We start from the raw sequence: 24,205 nt of genomic DNA, 5'->3' as shown, positions 1-24,205 counted from the left end.
TTAAGTGGTCGCCTAGCATTGTTGCCCGGGGCCTCACAGACACTCATTTTATGTAAGTGTCAGTCTAGCAGAGTCCCTGGATATATGCACATATTTACTAGCTAGTACTATCCTTATGATCCATGGGATACCGATTACTTGCTATTAAGTTTTTCCTGATTTCAGGTAAACATGTGGCAATACTATGGTAAATAGAGATGTACACACGATATTAGAATCTGGGTTACCTAGCTGACGCGGAGGAGGCGGATAGTTATTCTTTACTCCTTAAGTCTCCTTACGTGCATCTCCGGATGCTGTTATGGTTGCCTGCTTCCCCACTATGGACAGATCCCCCACGTGAAAAGGAGGTAGTTGTAGGAACATCCATGCACTTTCTTGGTTTCACCAACTGTGCGGTTTTCCCTTGCTTTCTTGTGCTTACTGTGCCTTTCCACTTTCGAACACTTGCCCTTTGTTTCTTCGCCTTTTTTTCTCTGCTCCTTTATCTCTTTCCTTCCCCCCCCCCTTTTTTCCTCTATCTACTAACTACCCCTCAAAAACGCTCTGACCTTTTGGTTGACCTCTGGCAGGTACGTGCACATGAAGCATTCATGAAGGAGACTCACTTTAGAGTAGATAATGTTCTTAAGTTAAATAATCATCGTTGCTCTGTAGACTACCATTCCCCTTTCCACTGATTCCAAATCCAAATGAGTTAGCATCATTTTGGCCCGGGGGATCCATTGGAAATATGCCCTCCACTATGGAGACCCCAGTGGGGGACTGTTATTTGTAAAAGGGGATCTACATGGACTTGGAGTCACTTTGGCTATGGTTTATGCTCTAAGCACAGGACTGGGTCAGCTGGTCCTTTCTGTGGGCAACGTTGATGTATATAGGTCAGGGTCCTAACATGCAGAAATGGATAGGAGCTCTGTACTCACACCCATCTGCGTTGGTAAGGGTCAATGAAGCAGTTTCTACATATAAAACCGGACCCAACAGGGGTGTTTACTTTCTCCATTCATCTATATCCTGACCTTAGAGCCATTGATCCACAGTATACACACTAAAGGTATAGAAACGATGTCCGGTCATCATAAAACATCCACATACACGGATGACCGGTTTTATGTGACACATATGGAAACATCTCTACCGAATTTACTATCGGAGCTGGAGAGATATAGTGATCTCTCTGACGTTAAGATATTTTTTGAATGTGGAATGTCTCGGGTCCCAGATTCAAGCTAGTTTCCCATTCAAATGGGCTGCGGCTCATATTACATAAATGGGAGTGTCGATCCCCACAGTCCTCAAAAGCACTTTCTGCCTTCACTTTCTCCCTCTTCAGAAGCAGATCTTAGCTGACCTAAAGTGGTGGGTCCATTGGGTTTTTACTCGGTTTGGTTGCAACAGCATCCTGAAAATGAATATCCTTCCCCAATTGCTGTAATTGTTCCAGACCCTACCTGTGACAATACCTTTGGCTTTTCTGAAGTACCTGCGCTCCGGCCTTTCTCTCCTCTTTATGGGCCCATAAGGGAGCCAGAAACAAATGTAGCATTCTCATTAGTTTAAAATTGTCTGGGGGTATAGGATTTCCAGACACGGATATGTATTATAAACCAGCTCCCGTAGCGAGGATAGTAGACTGACCGTAAACTTTGGGTGGGTCTGGAGCAAGATGCATGCGATCTTCCGCACAGTGGCATACCGTGGATATTCCCCAAATTACCTCTGAGGTCCTGGTTAAATCCTCATATCAAGGCCACAATGAATATTGTTGAGTCAACCTTTCCCTATTCACATATGTCCCCACTGACCTCGACCTATAATGCCTGTCATTGGATATACACATTTTCCTCCTGGTATGTTTGGTTCTCGCTTTCGGCTCTTTACAGAATCTGAACAAGTCCTTACCTTCCATTTCACAGATGAGTTCTGGTGGAAATCTGTGGATCAAACTCAAACCCTAGTGGACCCTACTTTAGACCATTGGGGGGCTATGCAAATTTCCCATTTTGTTAGATCCCTCAAGGGGAAGATTTCTATTTTGAGATCCATGAAATCTTTCGGGAAATTATGTTTTGGGCAGTCAAGTCAGACATGTCCTGGTCATGGTGGTCAGATGCTTGGTGGATTAGTGCCCGCTCCCTCCGTCCTGGTTTGTAAAGCAATAGGATAGGGATGCGGGGGTTGAGAACACCCCGCAGGAAACTGACCGTATACTATTTTTTTGCACATAAGTCATCTATCTCTTATAGAAATCGAGAGGTGGGATATAAATTACTCACTAGATGGTACAGGGTTGCGACTCTCCTGCATGAAATGCTCCCTTCGTCGTTTAACATGTGTTGGTGTGGTGCTGAGAACCCAGGTACCCTTCTTCACATATTTTGGGAATGTCCCCGCATATGGCCCTTTTGGCAGCAAGTGACTGACCTCATTCATAAGATAATGGATGTCCGTCTCTCCCTAAACCTTGCCTCCTTCACCTGTCATCTCACTCGATTAAGTTGTATGAGAACTGATTGCTGATCCATCTAATAAATGCTGCCCAGGCTTGTATCCCAGCTCAATGGAAGCAGTCCTCACCACCAACATTGGCAATGTGGCTGAATAGAGTGTAGGAGATTCGCCTAATGGAAGACTTGGCGTCCCGCCTGTATGATCACTGTGATAAGTTTACGGCTACCTGGTACCCGTGGCTCAAGTTTAAGGAGTCTCCGGACTATAGCCAAGCTTGCTCTACATGAGAAGCTCTTCATGCTCTGTGACCTGGGCGATGGAGTGTTTTGTGACCTGGGATTCTGCCATATCCCTTGGTATACAACCCCACTTTTTTCCTCCTTTTGCCTTCTCCTCCTTCCTTGTACCCTCCTTTTTTTCTGCTTCTGGTTGTTATTCTCCCTTTTTTTTTCCTAATCTGCTAGCTGACTCTACTCCGTGTTTAGTTTGCTGATAAGTATTGGATTTTTCTTTTTGATTACTCTTGTCTTTCTTGCATTTCTGAGATTTAAATACAAAAGTGAAAATGTTCGGGGACAGAGGGAACCTACTTATTGTTAATTGCAGTATTCAGGAGAGTTGGGTTTATCTCAATGACGTATCTCAGTCAGGTTTGGGGTGAATATCTGTGCAATGTTTGTTTTGTTTCACTTGAATGTTAATTGTTTACATTGGTTTCTCCTGATGTTCCTTAAATTCTACGTAAATACATAATTTGAAAAAAAAAAAAAGAAATGTACTCTAAAGACAAATCAATAATTCTCCCCCTGTACAAAACACTGGTCCGGCCACATCTTGTGTATGTGGTTCAGTTTTGGTCAACGATCCACAGAAAGGATGTCCTTGAGCTGGAGAGAGTCCAGAGAAGGGCGACAAAGCTAATCAAGAGGTTAGAGGACCTAAACTATGAGGAAAGGCATGCATTAAACTTGTTCACTCTGGAAAAGAGGAGACTGGGAGGGGACATGATGTTAATGTACAAATTTTATAATGGTGATGGGATAAATCAGTAATAAACTGTTTACTGTCCACTTAAGAAGACAGAAGCCACCATCTGAAGTTGGAAGAGAAAAGGTTTAAATCTTAAAGTGCGATGGGGATTCTTTACTGTGAGAGCCGTAACATTGTGGAACTCCCTTCCACAGACAGTGGTATCAGCTGAGAGTATGGAATCATTCAAGACCAGTTATTTTATTTTTCTCAGAGAACGAGATATACCGGGTACAGATAATCTTAGTAACTAAAAACACAGACAACCACACGGGGAACTCGATGGACCTGAGTCTTAATCCAACCTCAACAACTATGTAACTATGATTCACAAGACAAATCAGAACTTTCCAGGACCTTCATTTAGTGTGTACCCATTATAACATGTAGTAAAATATATCACCAGCTCACCAAAGTAAAATCTTCAACGAGTGGTCATTTTATTATGTACATACATATAGTCACAAAGCAATGTTTTGGGGCCACTCAGGGTCTCCATTATAACACGATCATTAAACACCAGCTTTGCCTTTACACACAATACTCTGTCTGGGTGTGGGAGGAGCTATACATCAACTGCATATGTCTGCATCATGTACACTCGTGTACAACGCTGGCATATGTTTTAAAAAAATAAGTAAATAAACAAAGTGTGCCTACAGTAAAGACCAACGTGGACATCAACGGATTTCTACACAATGGTAAATGTGGCACTTTTAAGAACAGTTTAAAATAAAATTGTGTATTTGTTTAGTTTTTTCAGGTGCCATATTGGATAGTGGCATTGTACAGACATCTCTATCAAAGCAATGAGCACTCAGAGCAAGGTTCTGGCAGCACATAAGGAAAAGAAAAACGTAGCAAATGGCATGCAGCAAAATGCAGTGAAAAAGAACAGGTGGTGCCCACAACACTTAAAGTGAGGAGAGGGGCGAGTTCCTGTAAAATAATTGCGATCAATGTTTTTATTTTCAGGATCTGACTTTAGAAAGTCCCACACGGTCAAGTAAATATACGTGAAATATCATGTTATAGTTCTCAACACAACTGATTATAAAAAGGGACATGCAGCAGGATGTAGGCACGTATAAAATGTGTAATTCATGTGTGTCACCCTAATGGGGAACACAGTCCCTATGCAGGCAGGATCACAGATGCAGCACAAACAGTTATCACAGTTGCAGAAACACAGTGACCACATCAAGGCAAAAAGTGAGTGACAAACATTTTATAGCCCAGGCACAGTAAATTACAGCGCTAAGGACAGAGCAGAGCCCTGCTGGTGAGTGTACATCAGTGAATGCGCTGGAAGCTGGCCACAAGTAGTAAACATTTAATACTCATATGTATTATTTCATATTTACATGACTATAAATAAAACTGCTCCGCAACTTACTTGTATCCTTTTCTTTGTGTCATAATGCGGACGTAGAAAGTCTTCATTTTTCCTGATGTCGTTGTCTAAGGAAAGAACCCTTTGATGGACTGTGGATAATTGGGAGTTCAAATTACCAATTTCTCCTTCCAGGTGACTGCAGAAAACAAACAATGTATTAAAGATCCATTCTACAGACATTAAGCATCCTAAAAAGTGATTGGTAAAGATTTGGCTTTATATTACTTATTTATATTGACCACCACGGAACAGTACGTTTCTTTTTCTATCAGGTGTTGTTCTTTAACACTTTCCCTGCCACCGACATATGACATACGTCATATATGTCGACAAAATAGGTCGACGTATAACATACGTCGGTGGCAGTACAGCCCAGCGGACTCTGTTCACAAAATCTGCACTTTAATAGCTTATTTAAAGTGGAAAGGTCTTTTGGACCCCTAGTGTCACCTTAAAGAGCACCTGTCATCACCAATATGCCAGTCATCACCAATATGCTATCACATAGGGGGCTTGCCCCCTTATGTGATAGCAACTATATTAAAAAAAAAAAGTAAAGTCCCCAGCGAGCGCGTGCGCATTCACACAAACACGCGTCGGTTGTGGCTACATACGAAAACTACGATCGCGCTACACATATTGTTTATTGCCGTGCACACCAGAGTGAGCAATAATTATAGGGCCAATATTTACGGATACCCCAAAGTAGTGAAGCCAGAGGATTAACATCACAGCAAAGTATTAGTATTTCACAAGGGAAGCAATCGGTTCCTCAGGAAATATTTCCTTTAATAGTTCGGTCACGAATGCATTATATGACACAAGAACAAACACAAACAAAGCAATGATGTACCCACCCGATCTCCATTTCCACATCTCGGCTCAGGTATCTGGCTCGGTTGACGTCTGAGAAATAGTAGCAGTTTTTAAACACTTGGTCTCCATCCGCAGTAAAAGCTTCTCTGCAGTTTGTAGGTAATTGTCCTTTCTGCATCACATCTCCAGCCTCACTGTTATTCTGATAACAGATCATCAGTACAACATTGTAAACACAGGCATTTCCTTTAAATAATAATCTTTGTGGTCGGGTATATAAATACCATATAATAGATAATCTAGTGTGGGCTGAGTTGTGCCAATAAAGTAATGTGGCCTGAGGTGCGTCCATGGCCACGCTGTTAGGTACGCCTAAAAGGGGGCATACCAAATGAAAAGGTGATGGAATTTGAAATTATAAATAAAGAGGGATGGGTGAGGGCAAATGCTTCCCCTACAACGTCAGGCAGGTAAGGGAAGATTAGGTGTTTATATAGCCGTAATCTCCTCCCACAAATACAGGTTAATAAATTAAACTTTCATACTTGTGATCGGGTATATAAATACCGTATATAAATACCGTATAATAGATAATCTAGGGTGGGCTGAATTGTACCAATAAGCTAATGTAGCCTGAGGTGTGCCCGTGGCCACGCTGTTGGGTACCCCTAAAAGGGGACAAAAATATACAGATAGATTATTTAACAGAGGCTATTTGAGAGACATGGCGATGGATACAGAATAGAGCTGCAGCTAACGATTTTTGTCATAATCCATCAGTTACCCGATTATTTTTTCAACTAATCCATTAGTTGTATGAAACCCCAACCAACTAATCGATGATGAGAATAGTTGCCAACTATTCTCACTATCGATTTAGCCGATTAGTTGTTGCAGCCCTAATACAGAATGAGTCATATTACATAGCTAAGCAGTTGAATACTAATGCCATCGGTATCTAAGGGTTAGGTACGACTGAATACCATGAGGACCACTGATGTACTTGGTGTTTTAACAAGGTCAGAAAAGCATGATAAGAAGCTGCAGTGGCATCATTACCCAACAAGCAATGTCTATAATTCAGAGGGACCATAGCCTATGTCTTCTACCCATAAAATGAGCATAACTGCTGAAATTATCGTCACGCAACCCACGTCTGATATTAGCATAGCGGAGTTGTACCACAAGATTAAGTGTCAAAACATCACCTGTTAGAATATCAAATCTTGCTTATATGCAGTTGAAATGGCTGAGACCAATCTTTGTCAACCTACAGTATGTGCATGTAATATATAAGGACAGCTGACAGTAACTACACGTGGCAGCCATTGTGAGTTGGTGCAATGTGCAGTTAGGAATACCTTAATATTGTACAGGCAGGCAGACAATAACAATGACATGACAGAAACACACACTGGACTAGAGCAAGACTCGAACTGGATGTTACACACATGCAACTGAAAAGGAGGAGTTTATGCAGCCATAATCCCCTCCCACAAATACAGGTTAATAAATGAACATTCATACATATCGTTCCATAATATAGAAGCCAAGGTAGACTTTCGTTTTCTTAACACACTTTCACCTCCATTCAGGATAAAGCCGAAGTGAGAGTTTTGTTTTGCCATGGAGGATTCTGTGTCCAGTAGAGATTTAAAATTAAATGAGACTCCAATTTCTTTCTAGGGCAAAACTGTATTCATGAAAAGCTAGCCATATACGTATAGATTATCTCTCGTCAGCCCTAAATAGCGTGGATAAAGGAATCCCCACCACTGACAACCATGGCTGCCTGAATACTTAAAGTGACACTAAACTCAGGAGTTAAACCTTAAGGGCCCCTTTCACACCAATTCCAGTGCGTTCAAGCACGGTTAGCTGCTGGAATGCACTGGAGCCCATAGTGGATACCTTCCTGAGTTCTGGGGCAGGAGGGAGCGTGACTGTGCATTCAAGTCAATGTCACTGCAGCCACGCCTCCCGGCCCACTGTGCGATCACCCGCACCGGAACGTATGGCACAGCAATGCCCGCTTCCACTATGCGATCCAGTGCGTTCCAGCAGCTATACGTGCTGGAACACACAGGAATTGGTGTGAACGGGCCCTTAAAATGCATTCAAGCACCTTAACCAATAACAAAAAATGTACCTTATTGTATCACTGAGCTCCTCAAATCATCGCGGACACTGTCCTTCCTTCTGGAGGGTGGCTACTTTTATTCCACATGGTCCCTGTGTGTGTTGTAAAATAGTCACTCCAAGCTCACTCCCATGATGGACTACAATCTGTAGAAATACAAATTAGTAAATTAAATGTGAGATTGTAGTCCATCACGGGAGTGAGCTTGGAGCGGTGACTATTTTACAACACACACAGGGACCATGGGGAACAAAAGTAGGCCTCCTCCAGTAGGAAGGAGAGTGTCAGCACCAATTCAGAGATGATTTGAGGAGGTCAGTGATACACTAACAAGGTACATTTTTTGGTAATAGTTAAGGTGCTTGAATGCATTTTTAAGATTTAACTACCGAGTTTAGTGTCATTTAAACAGTGACTGCATCTAATAGAATGCAGTCACTGGCCGAGAATTTTCCATCTGACTATCTGACTTTAGCAAGCTTTCTCACAGACCACAATCCAAAATACGAATTAGGGAAATACACGCATGAGCACACACATATAGTACAAGCAATTAGAAGTGGGCTGAGCTCAGGATTGTAGAAACCCAGAAGTAACCGGCCTTCAATTAAATAAACAGGTGGTGTGCTGGTGACATCATTGACCTTATATGACCAATGTCATTTTGCTCTTCTTACTCCAAGTCAGTTGGGTGCTCTTGCCTCCAGTGACATCCGTGATAAAATTATTGAGGGCTGAGCCAAAGAGATGCTGTCCCTAAAAAGACCATGAGGTACTCCTTGGGCACAGGATCTGTAGAACAGCAATTTAACCAAATTGCTTTATGCATGTGTACTAACAAAAGACCAGTTTGGGAGACAAGCCGAGATGCATCCAGCAGACAAATCACAGTTAAAAATGTAAAGCTCCAGTCATCTGCTCTACAAGCTCTATCAGGGAGGGATTCACTGCACAAGCAGAGAAATCTCTTAAGGCATTTTGACCATTCTGGTAGGGTTTGACATATTAAAGTCACATCTAGAATAAGGCGACGAAGGGCAGGAGTTTAGACACATTGAGCAGCTCTACTCTCGTCTCCAATCCCGCTGCCCAAACCTCTGTGCCTGGTAAAGCTTCCGCCAGAGCCTTCACTACGCAATAGGTGAAAAACCGGCACTCGCAAGGGGATCCGTCCATCCAGTACTTTATTTGTTAACCGCAAGCTGTAGCTTGCGGTATACTGAGCTTTGGGTCATAGGAGGATGCTAGTTTATGCCCTCCCGTTAACCCGAGGAGAACTATGGGGAAAAGCACTGACCCCATAGTTCTCCTTTAAGTATACATATAAAATCCATAAAGAGATATTTTATTCATACCAAAGACATGTCGGTTTTCTTTTGTCCGCAAGATCAACAATGCCAAATAATAAGCATATTGTTTTTGTTTTTATTGAATGTCATAAAATGAGATCCCAACAATCCATGGTTTATAAGCGAAGGCACAGACAGGAAAAGTGATTAGCAGATCATCACAGTAATATGTATTTAGTAAAGCAAAACAAGATACCTTAATGAGCAGCACGGTTTCAATTCCCCTCATATCAATCAGGCAGTTAGCGGCCACAGGGTTATCAATCTCTATAGCCGTCAATACAGTTGGGTATGTAGAATGGTAAACAGCACTAAATAAAAAATATAAGTATGTCAGCTCTAAATGCAGTAAATTTTTATTATTATTATTATACAGGATTTATATAGCGCCAGCAGTTTGCACAGCGCATTACAATATAGGGAAGACATTACAATCACAATATAATTCAGACAAGATGGTAAGTAGGGCCCTGCCCTTGAGGGCTTACAATCTAAAAGGGAGGGAGAAGTGATACATGGGGAGGTAGCTGTGTGGGGATGAATTGTTTGAGAACATGATGGTTGAGTGGTTAGGTTGAGGTGGGATAGTTCTTAAAATTGAACTAGTCAGAAGCAAAATATGAGTATCATGTGCCACCCCTACCTTCCCAGATAGCAAGGTTTGACAACTTGATCAGTCTAGGGGGTGTGTAGACTAGAGGATTAGCCTTATACCTCATTCCTGCAGCCTTCCTCCCTGCCTTACATCCAGGCCCATAAAGCCACTGGCCTCTGTAATATCATGATGAGGGTCTGCCCACATTCCAGAAGACTATAGTATAGGATGAGCAGCAGATGCTGGCAGCGGGGAAAAGGGTAAATATGCTTTTAATCTACACACCCTCTAAACTAAACAAGCTTTTTAAAGAACAATTTCAATGTAATTTAGTTTTTTTACATAAACATCCCTCTTTCTAGCTACCAGGCTGCCGTCACCTGCATACGATATATGTGCCTATGTGACAACGTAGTTTTTTTTTTGCAATTATAATGCAGGTGTACTGATGTCAGCACAGCTTCCAAGAGGCCTCTGGAGTAACACAAATAGGATTTTGTTCTTACTGTTAAATCCTTTTCTCAGTGTCCATTGAGGGAAACAACTCTGAAGATTTCAGAGGAGGACAAAACCCCTCGAGATTGAAAAACATGGTTAGAGTGCTCACAACCTTTACGGTTCTGGTTCTAACATAAAAAGGAATCCTCAGACAAAACTGGCCTGACCTCAGAAATAGTAGCTGATATAACTCACTAGATAGGAACACAGGACCATTGCAGGAAAGATCCACAGCACGGTGACTGGGAAGGACTGTGACCTTTAAATGAAAAGATGACCATGGGAACTCTGGACCACTGCAGGATGAATCCTCATTACACAGACTAGAAAACCACCTGCTTCCTGACAAGAGAAACTTCCAGGATCTCACTTATTCTGGGATGAATCTCTCAGTTTTGTCAGCTAGCTAGAGAAACTTCCAGGATTAATATTATCCCACATAAGGGCCTATTCACATCACATCCAGATCATCTCCAGACCAGACCAGATTGTTTCTGGACTCAAAATGCATCCTAATGTATCCCTATGCTATTTCTGGCTTCTGTTCACACTAGCACAGTCCGTTTCAGACCAGACCAGAAAAATACTGCATGTCTCATTTTGTCTTGTCTGGAATGCACTGGAACACATGGAAACGCATCAAAAATGCATGCAAATGCACTGGAACGCACCTGGAAGCCCATTTTAAGCTAAAAAAAAAAAAAAACACCTCCAGAACGCAGCAAAATAGTGGTACAAGCGCAGCAAAACACAATGCACTGCGTTCCAGATCTAGTCCGGAAAATGGTGTGAGCCTGCCCTAAATCATCTAGCAGCTCTTGATAGTAGAATCTGGCCAAAGAAACAAAACAAACCAAAATAATAAAGCATAAGAGAAGAAGAAGATACCCATTCTTCTGAGGACACTAAGCAAAACTGGCAGGTGTGACAGCCTTTAATTTGTGTGTCCGTTTCTCCTGAAGGCAGAAGTGTAACCCTAAGTCTCCGAATTCTCCAGAGCTGCATTCCTCAAATGGACCATAGAGAAATATATGGGAGGGCCCTTGGGAAGGGTTTATGACTCTCTGGGCAATAATAGGGTAGAAAACGCCCCCAACACTGTCCCGAATCCAGAAGTTCCTCAGTGAGGGCAGAAAGGATAGGTGGGGAAAAAACAGGTGGAGGCTGCTTATCAAATGCAATAACAGGCAGCCCTGACCTGATAATGGCAACAATGCCTGCAGAGCAATTAAATGGGTGGGGGATGCAAACGTGCTTGCATTTCAGGTGCGAGCACTAAATAAAAAATAGAATACCGTTGTGAGACATCATACACTCTGTCTCGGAACTCATGTACGATGATCGAAGGTCGTTCATCATGTTGGAACTCCCTGGACATCAGATTTTGCAGAGTTCTCTCATCTTGGTGATTATCACAGCAGAAAGCAAGGAGCAGGGACTTCAGACAACTTTCTACTGCAAGATCAAGCTGTGGGTCTTTCAGACGAATGCAAGCACCTAAATTGACAATAGAAACATTGGTTATCAATGAAACAAACTAAAAAACAAAGCAAGAAAAAAGAGAACCCACCAAACTGAAGATGTGGCCACATAGCATAACCAGGGAGCAGCTGTCTTGTTTAGTTATCAATTTGACAAGGACCGAGCACCACACATTTTTCATGCATAGTCAGGGGAGTCCTGAGGCCGGGTGTCACCCAGAGCGGACAGCGGGTGAAACCCCGCTGTGTCATCATCGCGCATACACGGCCATCAAATCAACTCTTGCCGGCGGCCATCCTGGTGATGGATGCCAGCAGAGAGAGGAGGGGACGTTCCCCCGGCGGAATGAGGTATGCCGCCGGGTCCCCTCCTCTCTCCTGACATGGTCGGGCTCTCGGTCCATGACCGAGTGCCCGACTTTTTAGAGGGGGTGACATCAAAATGACAGTCATTTTGGTGTCACCCCATCCAATGGTGTCACCCAGGTGCGGGCCGCACCGCCTGCACCCCCCTTGTGATGCCTCTGTGTATAGTGCATATAGCCTAATGTGCAAGTGTAATATTTATAGAGTATGTATGTATCAACCATCAGAGAGATCACAGTACTGCCCCTGACAATAGTGTTATCTGCTTGTCTCTCCAGGGCAGAGCTAACTTTATTTTCAGTATTATTCGGAGTCAGCATCTGCTTACCGCACAGAAATGTGAGACTCAGAGTACTTGAGAACCCGGAATGTGCATGTGCAATTTAAATTCCATTCACTCCAATGGAAAGGCCTTATTTTTTGAGTGAGAACGTTGCACTGGAATTAAATAAATTGTGGCATGTATGTATAGCAAAAGCAGAACCGACAGGTAAGGTATTCAAGAAGAGACTGTGCAGCATGCAGACAGGCGTGTGACTTGTCTGGGGTGATGAGGGAGAGCAACGGAACCCACTAAAAGGCCTACACTTTAACTCTTCAGCATCTACAAAAGCCTGAAATATGAGCTTTAGGTGAACTAAGGCTTAAAGTAGAGAAAACCCTAACTCAATGATATTTAGTTTGATCAAGAATCATGTATCAGAAACAATCACAATCTTAAAAATAAAATACTTGTTTTTACCGCTTCTATCCATCAAAACACTGAACGTTACGTTAAAGGATCCATATATGCAGCCAATTTTTTTTTTTTTTTGTGCATACAGAACAGACATATATGCCATTCCTCTGTACTCCATTCTTCTATTTTACTTATGTTGTTGCAAAATAGTGACCGGAAAGACGAAGGAAACAAAACAGCAACATATACACATCATCTGCTATCTACAGCTCAAAGGAGAAATGTGACAGGAATATTCACATAACATAAAACACATTCACCAGATGTAGATCAGGATAGAATATCACAAAACATACCTAACGGTCCAATGGGTTTTTCCTTGAAGCGCCCCTGTCTGTAGGCATCATCAATCGCTGCCAAAAGGGATGGCATATTTGGTCCAAACCTCTTCAGTCCGTCTGTTTTGCTGTCCTGGAACTCCTTTATTTGCATTTTCAATCTTTCCATTTCGTGTTTCAGATCACGTTCTTCATTACTGTTGACAATCAAACAGTCATATAAGGTGAAAGATCTTTAATGTTAAAAGTGAACAGCAGGAACACCAATGGTAAAGGTACAGCTTAAAAGTATAATAAACCAGTAGACATAAAAAAAGAAATAAAACAACTTACTCAAAGAAAGACATCACACATGCAAATAAAATAAAATATAAAAACAAAATTGTCCAAAAGAGTGAAAATAAAACAAACTACGTTATAATCACAAAATAATAATCACAACACAGTCCAGTGTATTTTGTGATGTCAAATTGTCCCAAAGAGTGAAAAACAATCCACACACTCCACACAATCCACCGATTCCACCGCTATACACCCCCGTGTCTTTAATACCGCACTCACCGAAGTCAATAGACCATAAAACCAATGGTCAGATAACACTTCTTGCAGTAAATCAATCTTGCAACATATAATTGGCAATAAGTCCCCAGGGCAATACGTTCCTCTACTTTAATCGTTAGGTACCAGTACTACCGTTCCCTTCCAATAGACCGTCCCTCCTATACTCTTTATTAACTCACCAGGGCCCAGAAAATAAAAGCTAGTATAAAACCTTTTTAAATGCTTTAATAATAAAAAGTTAAAAAAACTTACATCCAGAATGTTTCACAGTGCTGCTTCTGACGTGTTTCGTCAATACAGACTTTTGATCAAGACTTATTCACCTTACCAAAATTTCCGTGCCCACCACCACTTTCTACCAATTTCCCCTTAGGCTTCTGCTTGCCCAACAAATACATTTCAAAATCCTAACATCATACAAAGACATTTACACTCTGCCCCGAGCTACATCACCAACCCTGTCTCAAAATATCACCCAACCATCCTCTCTGCTCCTCCCAAGACCTCCTACTCTCTAGCTTCCTCTTCACCTCCTCCCATTCTCGCCTCCATGATTTCTCTCCCATCCTCTGCAGGTCCCTAATCTGTCCTAACCCTCTTGTATTCAATTGTGTCGTGACTCTATGACCTTCCTTTACTTTAAAGGAAAAATGTGCCAACATTTTGAGCAACACTCTTATCACTTATCATAAAGAGTTGCCCAAAATGTTGGCACCATATAAATCCTGTAGAACAATATATATAATGATAACTCTTGATACAACAGGGAAGGACAGAAACCTTTTCATACCTGAACATATTGCTATAATCACTTTGTACTCTCACCAACAGAGAGACAATTTCCCAATGATATTTCCTGACCATCAAAAGGAAAGTTTCTAAAAGAGGAGGATTTTTTTCCACTTTATTCGTTCTCATGAAAGTCTTACTCTCCCAATGGAGGGCAAAACATTTATTTCAAATCGAGAACTAATAAGTTTCTTTTTTAACCACTTGCTGACCAGGTGTTTACACCCCCTTCCTGTCCCGGCCATTTTTCAGTATTGAGCGCTGCGGTACTTTGACATTTATTCCGTCATGCAGAGGGGTACCGAAAAGTATTTTATACCATTTTTTTGTGGACAGATAGAGCTTTAGTTTGGAGGTATTTAATCACCACTGGGTTTGTTTTTTTTTACTTTATTAAGGAAAAATTACCGAATTTAAAAAAAACAAAACTGTTTCACCTAGATTAAAATATAAAACATTTATTATTGCCCAATTTTTTGGTAAAATATGAAAGACGGGGTCACGTCGGGTGAAAGATACCAAACATGTCAAGCTTTAAAATTGCGCGCGTGCGCAAAACCTCAAAAAACTACATTACCCAAAATTGGCCATAGGCGATGCTTTACAAGCTTTTACCACTCATCAGTTTAGTGTCATCAGTGATTGATGGCCCTGAAATTATTGCTCACGCCCTGACGTTTGCGGTGATATGTAACATGTGTAGCGCAATTGTCGTTTTCACGCGCTGGCGGAATCGACGCATATTTACTTTTATATCTGCGTAAACGTGGGGGTGGGGGAGTTAAAGATTTTTTGGGGGGTTTTTTTTAAACTTTTTTTATATGTGACTATTTTGTTTTACTCTTTTTATGTTTTTTTACACTCAATGTTATTGCTATCACATAGGGGGATAACAATCCCCCTATATAATAGCAAAGTCACACTGACAGGTCCCCTTTATGGAGACATTAGGAGTCTCTAAGACCCCTAATGTCACCTGGGGACCCCCAAAGTAGCTGATGAAGCAGAAATCTGCTTTATCAGCTTCTTCTCTCTGGCTATAGCAGCCAGAGGACTGACAGGTGAATGCGGAAGTGATGTATTACACATCACTTCCGCATTCACACTACGGAGTGAGATCAGCAAGGAGGAAGATGCTGGACTCCTTCCCATCTACCTCCTGACACCCTCCCGAACAGGTCCCGGGCTGCAGATGGGGTAGCGGATGCACTCGAGGGGGGGGAGGAGGATACGCAGCCAGCACATACAAACGATCGGCAGGCTATAGAGCCGCCGATCGTTTGTATGTGAAACAGTCGGTAACGGCTCTTCACATCGGACAGGTTTTTTCTGCCCGGCGCGTGCAAGCAGAAAAAAAAAAAAGTCGTCTAATTACGGCAACCCACTGATGGGACTTTGCCGTCCGTCCTTCACAACGGGCGGACGGCGAGCGGTTAAAAAAGATAATACAGTATATGCAAGAAAACTGAAAAAGGAACCTACAGGAGCTTGCTTCGTTCTTCTTTGTCCCTGTATATGGCATCCTGGAACTGGCCTATCTGCTCCGTAGTTGTGACCTCCTGAGCGTGTAGTTCCTCTAGTTCATGTTTCTGTAGTTGTATTTGTCTCAGTCTCTCCAACTTTTCTTCGTCAGATGTGTTATAAGCACTACAAAACAAACACACAAAACTTATTGTGAAGCCATTATCTTTATTAATTATAGGCAGCTATCCAGGGGCCATCGAAACTCAACTCCAGGCAGATATATGCAACCATCGTTTAATCCAGTTATCATGTACAGATATACAGTAATTAAGGATTTTTTTTTTATAAACTCTTAATTCATGATTTTGTCTTGTTATCAGAGTCCTGCAGGTTCCTGAACATCAGTGAACTGCTGCTCCTTCACTGTCCAATGACAGGCTGAGGTGGGTCCTGTACCAGAATGTACAACTTGTAATGTACGTTTCCCTAGAGCAATATGATGCTGCCGTTGCTGATCTCCTAAAAATGCCAGATACATGATCGTTGTGCTGATTCTTTGGGTGCAATACTTTCTCAAATAATGACCCAGAACAGGCTTGCACATCCAAATAGTCCACATGTAACCAGACGTCCTTATCAGCAAACTTATTCTGGGTTGGCAGCTTGAAGAAAGCTTGAAGAAAAAAGGGGTCAGCATCACTGCCAGGCACCTACCATTCATAGAGGGAGAAGGTGGCAATGTCAGCCTCCATGCTTCTTTTAGGACAGTTTTCTTTTGAGAGTAATCTGTCAGGATAAACGCAGAAGCTGCCTTCCATGGCTTGCTTTGAAGGTGCATGCTCTGTGTCTGTCAGATGACTAAAACCCTGAATAAGGTTTGTTCCAGATAAATGAAGAAAGCAAAAGGCACAAACAGATCTGGAATGTGGACCTCCAGCAATGGTAACTACAATATTTATATCCTGATAGATTATTTTTAATGCAATGGGGGGGGGGATTAAAAACTAGACTGGATCACAAGTCTGACTGGATCAGAATCACAGAATCAGAATTTCAAATGTGTATTTAGCTGTTTACCTGGAGATTAGCTTCAACAACAATGGGAGCCATAGAGATTTATTGAGGACTGCAGCCAGGTATAGTAGGTAAATGTCAGAATTCAGACACAGAAGAGGAATGCTTTGTCTCTGGATTCCCTTTAGACATCAAATTCTTAGTACTTCTAGGTTTAGCTGCTCCCAAACACAGATGGCATGACACACAGCACAAACAGTAAGCGCCTGGTTAGTTACACTTTAATAAAATGTACCTGGGAACCACGTCATGTAATACTAATGGTAGTGACCAGTGAGGAGAGAGGGAGTACAAGGTAATAGCAAGGAAGGGACAGGGCCTATTCCAATTTACCATGGCCAGTTGAATCAAAACTCATTAAATATATATATAGGAGCTGCCAAAGGTTTTCTTTTCTTTCTGTGCATCCAGTAATGAGAATTTTACAGAACAAATCTATTCTTCAGGGCACAAGACCTAGGTTTTCCCTGTGGCAGTTTAATAACACTTACAGGTCTTGTCCCTCCCCAGCATGTGGTTGGTCAGTGACTGATATGCTTATCAATCTGTACTCTGCTTTCTCCTCTCATCAGCCTGTTCCGTTAGTACTGACTGTCTTATTGTGCTGCTGCTCCCTCTACCAATCTGAGCTCTGCTGTACAAATACTGCAAGAGGCTAACACAAGATCATATTTAGGTACATATTGCTTGTATTTAAAAAACAAAAACTGCAATAATTGGTGTAATTTATATCTGCTGGACCTCAGCTTTATGTAACCCTGACCTAACTAGGGCTGCAACTAATGATCATTTTCATATTCGATTAGTTGGCCAATTATTTTTTTGGACTAATCGGATAAAAAGAAAAATGAAATACCATTCTTAATGTAAAATAAAATACACAAATGGAGTGTTACAAACTTAAAGTTTACTTTAAAATAAAACGGTATGCACAATTTTTTCCAATCGCACTGCACTGGAACGCACAGTATTGCGGTACCGTGTGTTCCAGTGCGGCGATCACACTGTGCGTGGGAGGCGCATTTGGGGTGCATTGAAATGAATGGCACTGCAGCTCACCTCCCGCAGTAGAATTTGTCAGGCCAAAACTGAAAATTACTTTTTTCCCCACCTTTTATAATTATTATTATTTTTTTAAAGAATTGTATTGGAAGTACATGACGCTTGAATAGCTTCAGCCCGGAAATGACAGCAGCCAGTGGCAAGATTTCGAGGGCGGCAGCTGAATGTAAATACAGCAGGTAGTGGGCGGGTGCAATAGCCAGCCTGCTATTGGCCATTTCAAATTGGAATAGCAGGCTGGGTACTGCACCCGCCCACTGCCTGCTGTGCCCTCGTCCCAGCATGGAGGAGAGAGGTAGGGGATCCAAACAACTAATCGATGAGAATAGTTGACAACTATTCTCATTATCGATTAATTGATTAGTTGGTTGCAACCCTAGACCAGATCTAAAATATTAACATTAGGAAACTGCATCTTTTGAAATTTTAATTTGTACTTTTTTTTTTAAATCAAGAGATAAAAAGCAAAACTCATACAAACCTGTTCTGTAACTCTTCAATGCGCATCTGCAGCTGCTGTGCATCTCTTTCCAGTTGTCTTAAGCCCATCATGTGACGATTAAAAACGACCTAAACACATTTTCAGTTTTAAGCTGTAGTATAGGCAAGCAGCTAAATAAACAGATGAAACACACGCCAAAGGATTATTTTTTTTCATATCCATTCCTGAGATACACAGCTTTCCACACAGCACAGCACTATCTGCCAGGCCAGGAAACCTGATTTAGGGGGCTAACAAGACCCCCCTGGTGAAAGCACAGATAAAGTGACAGGGGTCTATTAGATCTGTGATGTCTCTTATGTACCCCACTGAAGCGGGTGATGCACTGATCGTGCTTCACTAGCTTCTTCTCTGGCAAAAGCAGCCGCAGAAATGACAGCCTGAAATCTGAAGTGGTCAAACTACACGTCGCTTCTGGTTTCGATTACTGGAGAGGAGATCAGGACAACACTTACTCCAGTATACAAGGGATGGCGCCGGCTGAAGAAAATTATACAAAGGTCACTGCTGCTGCAGTTTATGGATTTGGATAGGGTAAGGGAGGGTTATAATCAGGGCTTGAAAAATTTGGCGGTGTCTCACCAGTCAGTCACAAATTTCACCAGTCAGCATGACCGGACTATAGCCTTGCAATATATGTTAATGTTATAATCCTTGTAAACTTTTTATTTTCCATCCGTCTCTCATTGGAAGAATTTCCTCCCATTTCCTGTTGTAGCTATCAAACAGGAAGTGCATGGGAATCTCCCTAAAGTATGGGAAACCCATGGTGTTCAGCAGGGTCACCATAACTGTAGAAGTGTTACCATTGTAAGATTCCCCCTCTATTCCTGTTTTAATGACAACCCAAAATTTGGGATTTTCTCCCAAATGGGGACATGGACAGCAACAAAAACCTGGCAGGCATTCTAAAAACGTTTTGGCATTAGTTGCACTTTAACATGTGTAGGTGAGCATTGAAGAAGATGCACAGCCTCAACAATGAAGCTGTAAGCAATGCTCACTTGTTATGTACATGGCTGCTTCCAAACGTAGGACAAAGTAAGTGGATAAAACAAGTGCTAGCCAACTGAAATCTTTATAAAGCTGAACCTGTGTACACAGCAGGCAATGGACCTTACAGAACAGATCCACCAGAGCTATGGGTAATTCTGACACCAGATGCCTGTTTATACCATCAGACTCTAAGAGTTGGTGATGGAATACAAACACACCATGGCAAGAAGAAACGTTCTAGTTAAGGGAACATACCTCTGATTCATGATAGGACTTCTTCTTTTGCTGCACATCATCTTTTAACGCTATGCACTGCGGTTTCAGCGCCTGAGCCTCCTGGCTGATCTCTTCCAGCTTCTCCTGTATAGCTCGGAAATTCTCATCAGCACTGCTCACTTTTTCCTCAAAATGAAATAAACGGATTCAATTTTACTGCTCGGCGTCAGCTACTCGTCTAAGATATACTTACAAGGCACAATACTGAACTTTGACTACATTCCAGGATCAAAATATATTCCTAATTATGCATTGCTCCTGAAAACCTTTCCTTAAAACTATCAGATAGGGCCTTGTTAGTCTCTGTATGATATAAAGTTAAGTGGAAAAAAAAAGTTAAAAATAATAACAAATAATTAAAAAAGGAAATAAATAGAAAAGGGAAAAAATTTAAAAGTGCTAAAAAAATATAAAAACTAATCAAGTTAAATATAATAAGATAAATACAATTTAAAAACAAAGTAAAAATAAATAAAAATGAAAACTCATCCCAGCCATCTGCATGCAAATAAATGCAGGCGTAGGGCATTGTGTGCGTACGCAGTCTGCTGCCCCCATTCCATTGCCTGCCATATTGTCGTAGCAGCGCTCTCTAACATGCACAATGTGCATGAAAGGGTAAGCTCACTTTCCCACGTAATTTAGGAAAATGGAATTACCCAGTCAAATCTGGCTCTCTCCCCCCGGGGGCCCCATACTTACCATTCAGCCAATGGTCCTTCCCTTTCGCCGGTATGGGTGTACTATCTGTAGCCGTCCAGTGCAGCCCTGTGCCATGTATTCTGAATCATGCTTGCAAATTGGGAGCACTCTTTGGTCAGCGCAGTCTTCTGCACTTCTTAGCACAGTTAAATACTCTTTTGGTTAAGATTATTTTTTGCATCACAAGCAGATTGTCATTAGGGACAGGTAGATTGCCCCCCTGCTTTAGTCCTTGGACAAGTAGTAGTTTGTTTGTTTTTATTATCCCTGGCATATCCGTGAAGCATATCCGTGATGCACTAAATCACGGCTGCTATGCACCATTTCTATTTTATTAATGTCTGTGCATTTATTAAACTTTTGCAAAAGGTGGCCCATGCTTATAATGCAGTGAAATACATGTTTGATGGCATTGGCACTCCATGAACTGAAACACGATTAGAGACCACCTCCGTCCACAAGATCTGAGACTTTTGTTGTGGAAACGTAGACTATATATTTATTTATATTTTGCATTCCAGCAATAAGCATATACGTGTGAGCTTTGTGATGCCCTTGGGTCCCTGGAAGCATGAAATCAGCCCAGTTTTTGATGAACCAAACCGATCTGTAAGCAAACCATATAGTGAGCACCACAGAACACCTACGAGCGCTCTCCCTTACTCCTGCCAACATGTTACATATATACATAGAGGGGTTCTTGTTTTAATGCAAGCCATCTATTTATTAACGCTGCTGTTAGGAGCTCCCTTACCACAAGGTGCCTTTTTTTCCATATTCCTTCACTGTGCCTTGTACACTTTGCAATGCTTGGAGCCCTGACCCGTTTACAACCCACACCACATTTACTGTAATCCAAGGTGCTCTTGTAGTCAGCTTGGAAAAGCTTGAAGTCTATACCTACTCATTTATGACTAAATTATAGATTTCTATGTAGCAGCATGGGCTTCCCCCTCCAACTAGGCCACAACAAATGATTTCCTCATCAGCTACAAGTATATTTGCTTGCTATGCAAGTAGAATCCATCAGTTGTGTACAACACCATTAACTACATTTGTCCAGAACTGAATTCTGACAGGAATATGTTAATCATGGTGTTATACAGATTTAAGTGTTTGATTTGACTCAACAGAGACCAGGAAACAATAAAAATAGTGGGGAACAACAAGGTAGTAAACTTTTGTCCCACAAAAAGAGAGGAATTAAATGTATGTACACCAACGCTAGAAGTCTGGCAAATAGAAGAGCTTGAAATTAGGCTAATCGAAGAGGACTTCGACATAGTGGGTATAGCGGAAACCTGGCTGGACAGCACGCATGACTGGGCTACTAATATAGAGGGGTATAATAGAATGATATCTTAATAGGTTGGACTTGATGGACTAATGTCTTTATTCAACCTCAAATACTATGCAACTATGAAAGCCATAAGCCGGCCACAGATGTCAGAGAAGGGTCCAATGTGCAGGACAAATCCAACAGTATCAGAAAGTCTACAGATATGGCTTTAAAAAGAGAAATCACCCAGCCACAAGAGTGCTTGTGTTTAGGCAATAGAGGGAAAGGAGTAAAGAATGTGCAGGCATTCCCAGCACCACTTAATTTGTTTTATTTGCGCACTACAAATGTGAAATCTCACTTCTGGTTAAGTGGTACTGCCCAATGGTTGTACTTTATCGTTTCTAATCAGACAGATGTGAGGATCAATAGACTCTCTGCAGTCTCTTATGACACAAAACACACCAGACAGACAAAGAAAATGTCATCAATGCCTAGACTTTATGTCACGAGAAAGTTTAGGTCTAAAAGTTCTAAATTAATGGCAAATAAAATGCACTTTTTACTCAAAGTAATAAAGTGATTTGGTAAAGCTGACATGTACCCCATCGATTCATGCCACATCATTTCTTGTGACACAAATGCTAAACGGATTGGTGATTTCAATATATGTTTACATTTTTATTTTGAGTAAAAATGACTAATTTTGTATTAAATAGATACATAAGCAATGTTTACTTTAAGGGTAAGTTCACCTTTTCCCAAAATATGAAAAAATTAACCGATAGCAGTATCCATCCCACTTTTCCCACGCCCCGCAAGCTGGTATAGTGATCCATGCACCATACATTAAAACCAACAGCCAAGCAGCCTGGAATAATCATAATGCTCGCAAATAATAAGTGCTCATTGGTCAGCATGGTCACATGAGCGCAATGACAAATTAGAAACTTTTCAGAGCCGGGTGACCAGGTCCCGGTAGTAAGAAGGGCTTCTTATTGGTCATTCCGGTCATGTGACCGTGCTGATCAATGAGCACTAGCCATTTGCGAGAATTATGACTATTCCTGGCTGCGGGTGAACAGATCATTACAAGGGCTGGCAGGTCCATCACAGCAAAAGACAGGTGGAGGTGGGGAGGCTGCTGTAAGTTATTTTTTCACATTTTGCGAAAAGGTGAACTTACCCTTTAATTTAAAAAAAAATACCTGTTGACTGGCTAGGTTTTCATGGAGTATAACAACATGACAGGATGTATGCAATACCTGCCATTCACTGATCTTCTGCTCAAACTCTACTGTGCGCTCTTCCTCTGCAGCGATTTGTTCCCTAATCGAGTTTAGCTGTTTTTCCACCTCAATCACCTAGAATATAAAATGAATAGACAAGGTTTCAAAACCAAGCACAAAAAGGCACATAACTGTGGCCTGTAAAGAAAAGAGATGGATGGCTTTAAAGTGACACTAAACTCAGGAGTTACTTACAAAATACCGGTACCTCCACTATTAACAGAAATGTATCTTATTTGTGTATCACTCGGCTGTAGATCCTCAAATCATCTCTGAATTGGTGCCGACACTGTCCTTCCCTCTGGGGGGCCGCTACTTCTGTTCCCCATGGTGCCTGTGTGTGTTGTAAAGTAGTCACCGATCCAAGCTCACTCCTGGGATGGACTACAATCTCTATACAAATTAGTAAACCAAACCTGAGATTGTAGTCCATCACAGGAGTGATGGACCCCCCCTTCTACGTCATAGTTTGCCTAGAGTACCATCAAATATTGATGCCCCCCTGAGGAAGCCAGAGGGCACCCCAGTTGAGAAAGGCTGGTATATAGCATAGTGCATACAGGCTTTTCTGCACATTACATTGTGCTGTGAAGTCTTCTATATGTCAATATGAACACATGTCCATATCATATAAGTTATAACATAATGAGATGGTATACAATACAAATATCACTACAAAGATGTGCCCCTCTCTATAGCAACTTACATAGTGAAAGCCTCCTTATAGCTACAGATTTGACTGTAACTTCCCTATACCACAACCCAAACCAGTACAATTGTATAACATTACATGCTCTTCCTGAACGGACAGCCACAACCCCAGTCTGCTATACTACCCCGTTTCCCCGAAAATAAGACCTATCCCGAAAATAAGACCTAGTACTATTTTTGGGAATTGCTAAAATATAAGACCTATTTACATGAACACATGTAGACTTTTCTACATGAATAAGTGTGGATTGTTGTACATTAAATAATTAAATAAGACCTAGTGTGTTTTTTTGAGCCAATATAAATATAAGACATTTTCTTATTTTCGGGGGAAACACGGTACTATAACATAGAATATA

At 41.5% G+C, this 24,205-nt stretch overlaps 1 protein-coding gene across 1 annotated transcript in view; it reads right to left on the bottom strand.

The window, feature by feature from the left end:
- Positions 1-24,205, bottom strand: part of LOC108803549 (structural maintenance of chromosomes protein 6-like) — a 100,381-nt gene that overhangs the window by 45,121 nt on the left and 31,055 nt on the right. The window contains exons 9-17 of the mRNA XM_018575385.1: positions 23,112-23,210; positions 19,845-19,991; positions 18,573-18,661; positions 15,974-16,138; positions 13,160-13,338; positions 11,573-11,774; positions 9,381-9,495; positions 5,737-5,897; positions 4,880-5,015 (exon numbers count right to left, since the gene is read on the bottom strand). Of these exons, the coding sequence (XP_018430887.1) occupies positions 4,880-5,015; positions 5,737-5,897; positions 9,381-9,495; positions 11,573-11,774; positions 13,160-13,338; positions 15,974-16,138; positions 18,573-18,661; positions 19,845-19,991; positions 23,112-23,210 (1,293 nt within the window). The remainder of the gene's footprint in view (positions 1-4,879; positions 5,016-5,736; positions 5,898-9,380; positions 9,496-11,572; positions 11,775-13,159; positions 13,339-15,973; positions 16,139-18,572; positions 18,662-19,844; positions 19,992-23,111; positions 23,211-24,205) is intronic.

Source organism: Nanorana parkeri, unplaced genomic scaffold (genome assembly GCF_000935625.1).
Source record: "Nanorana parkeri isolate BGI_ZX_2015 unplaced genomic scaffold, ASM93562v1 scaffold53, whole genome shotgun sequence".
NCBI classification, from domain to species: Eukaryota; Metazoa; Chordata; class Amphibia; order Anura; family Dicroglossidae; genus Nanorana; species Nanorana parkeri.
The sequence above is the reverse complement of the archived record's forward strand: the minus strand, read 5'-3'. Positions and strand labels throughout refer to the sequence as shown.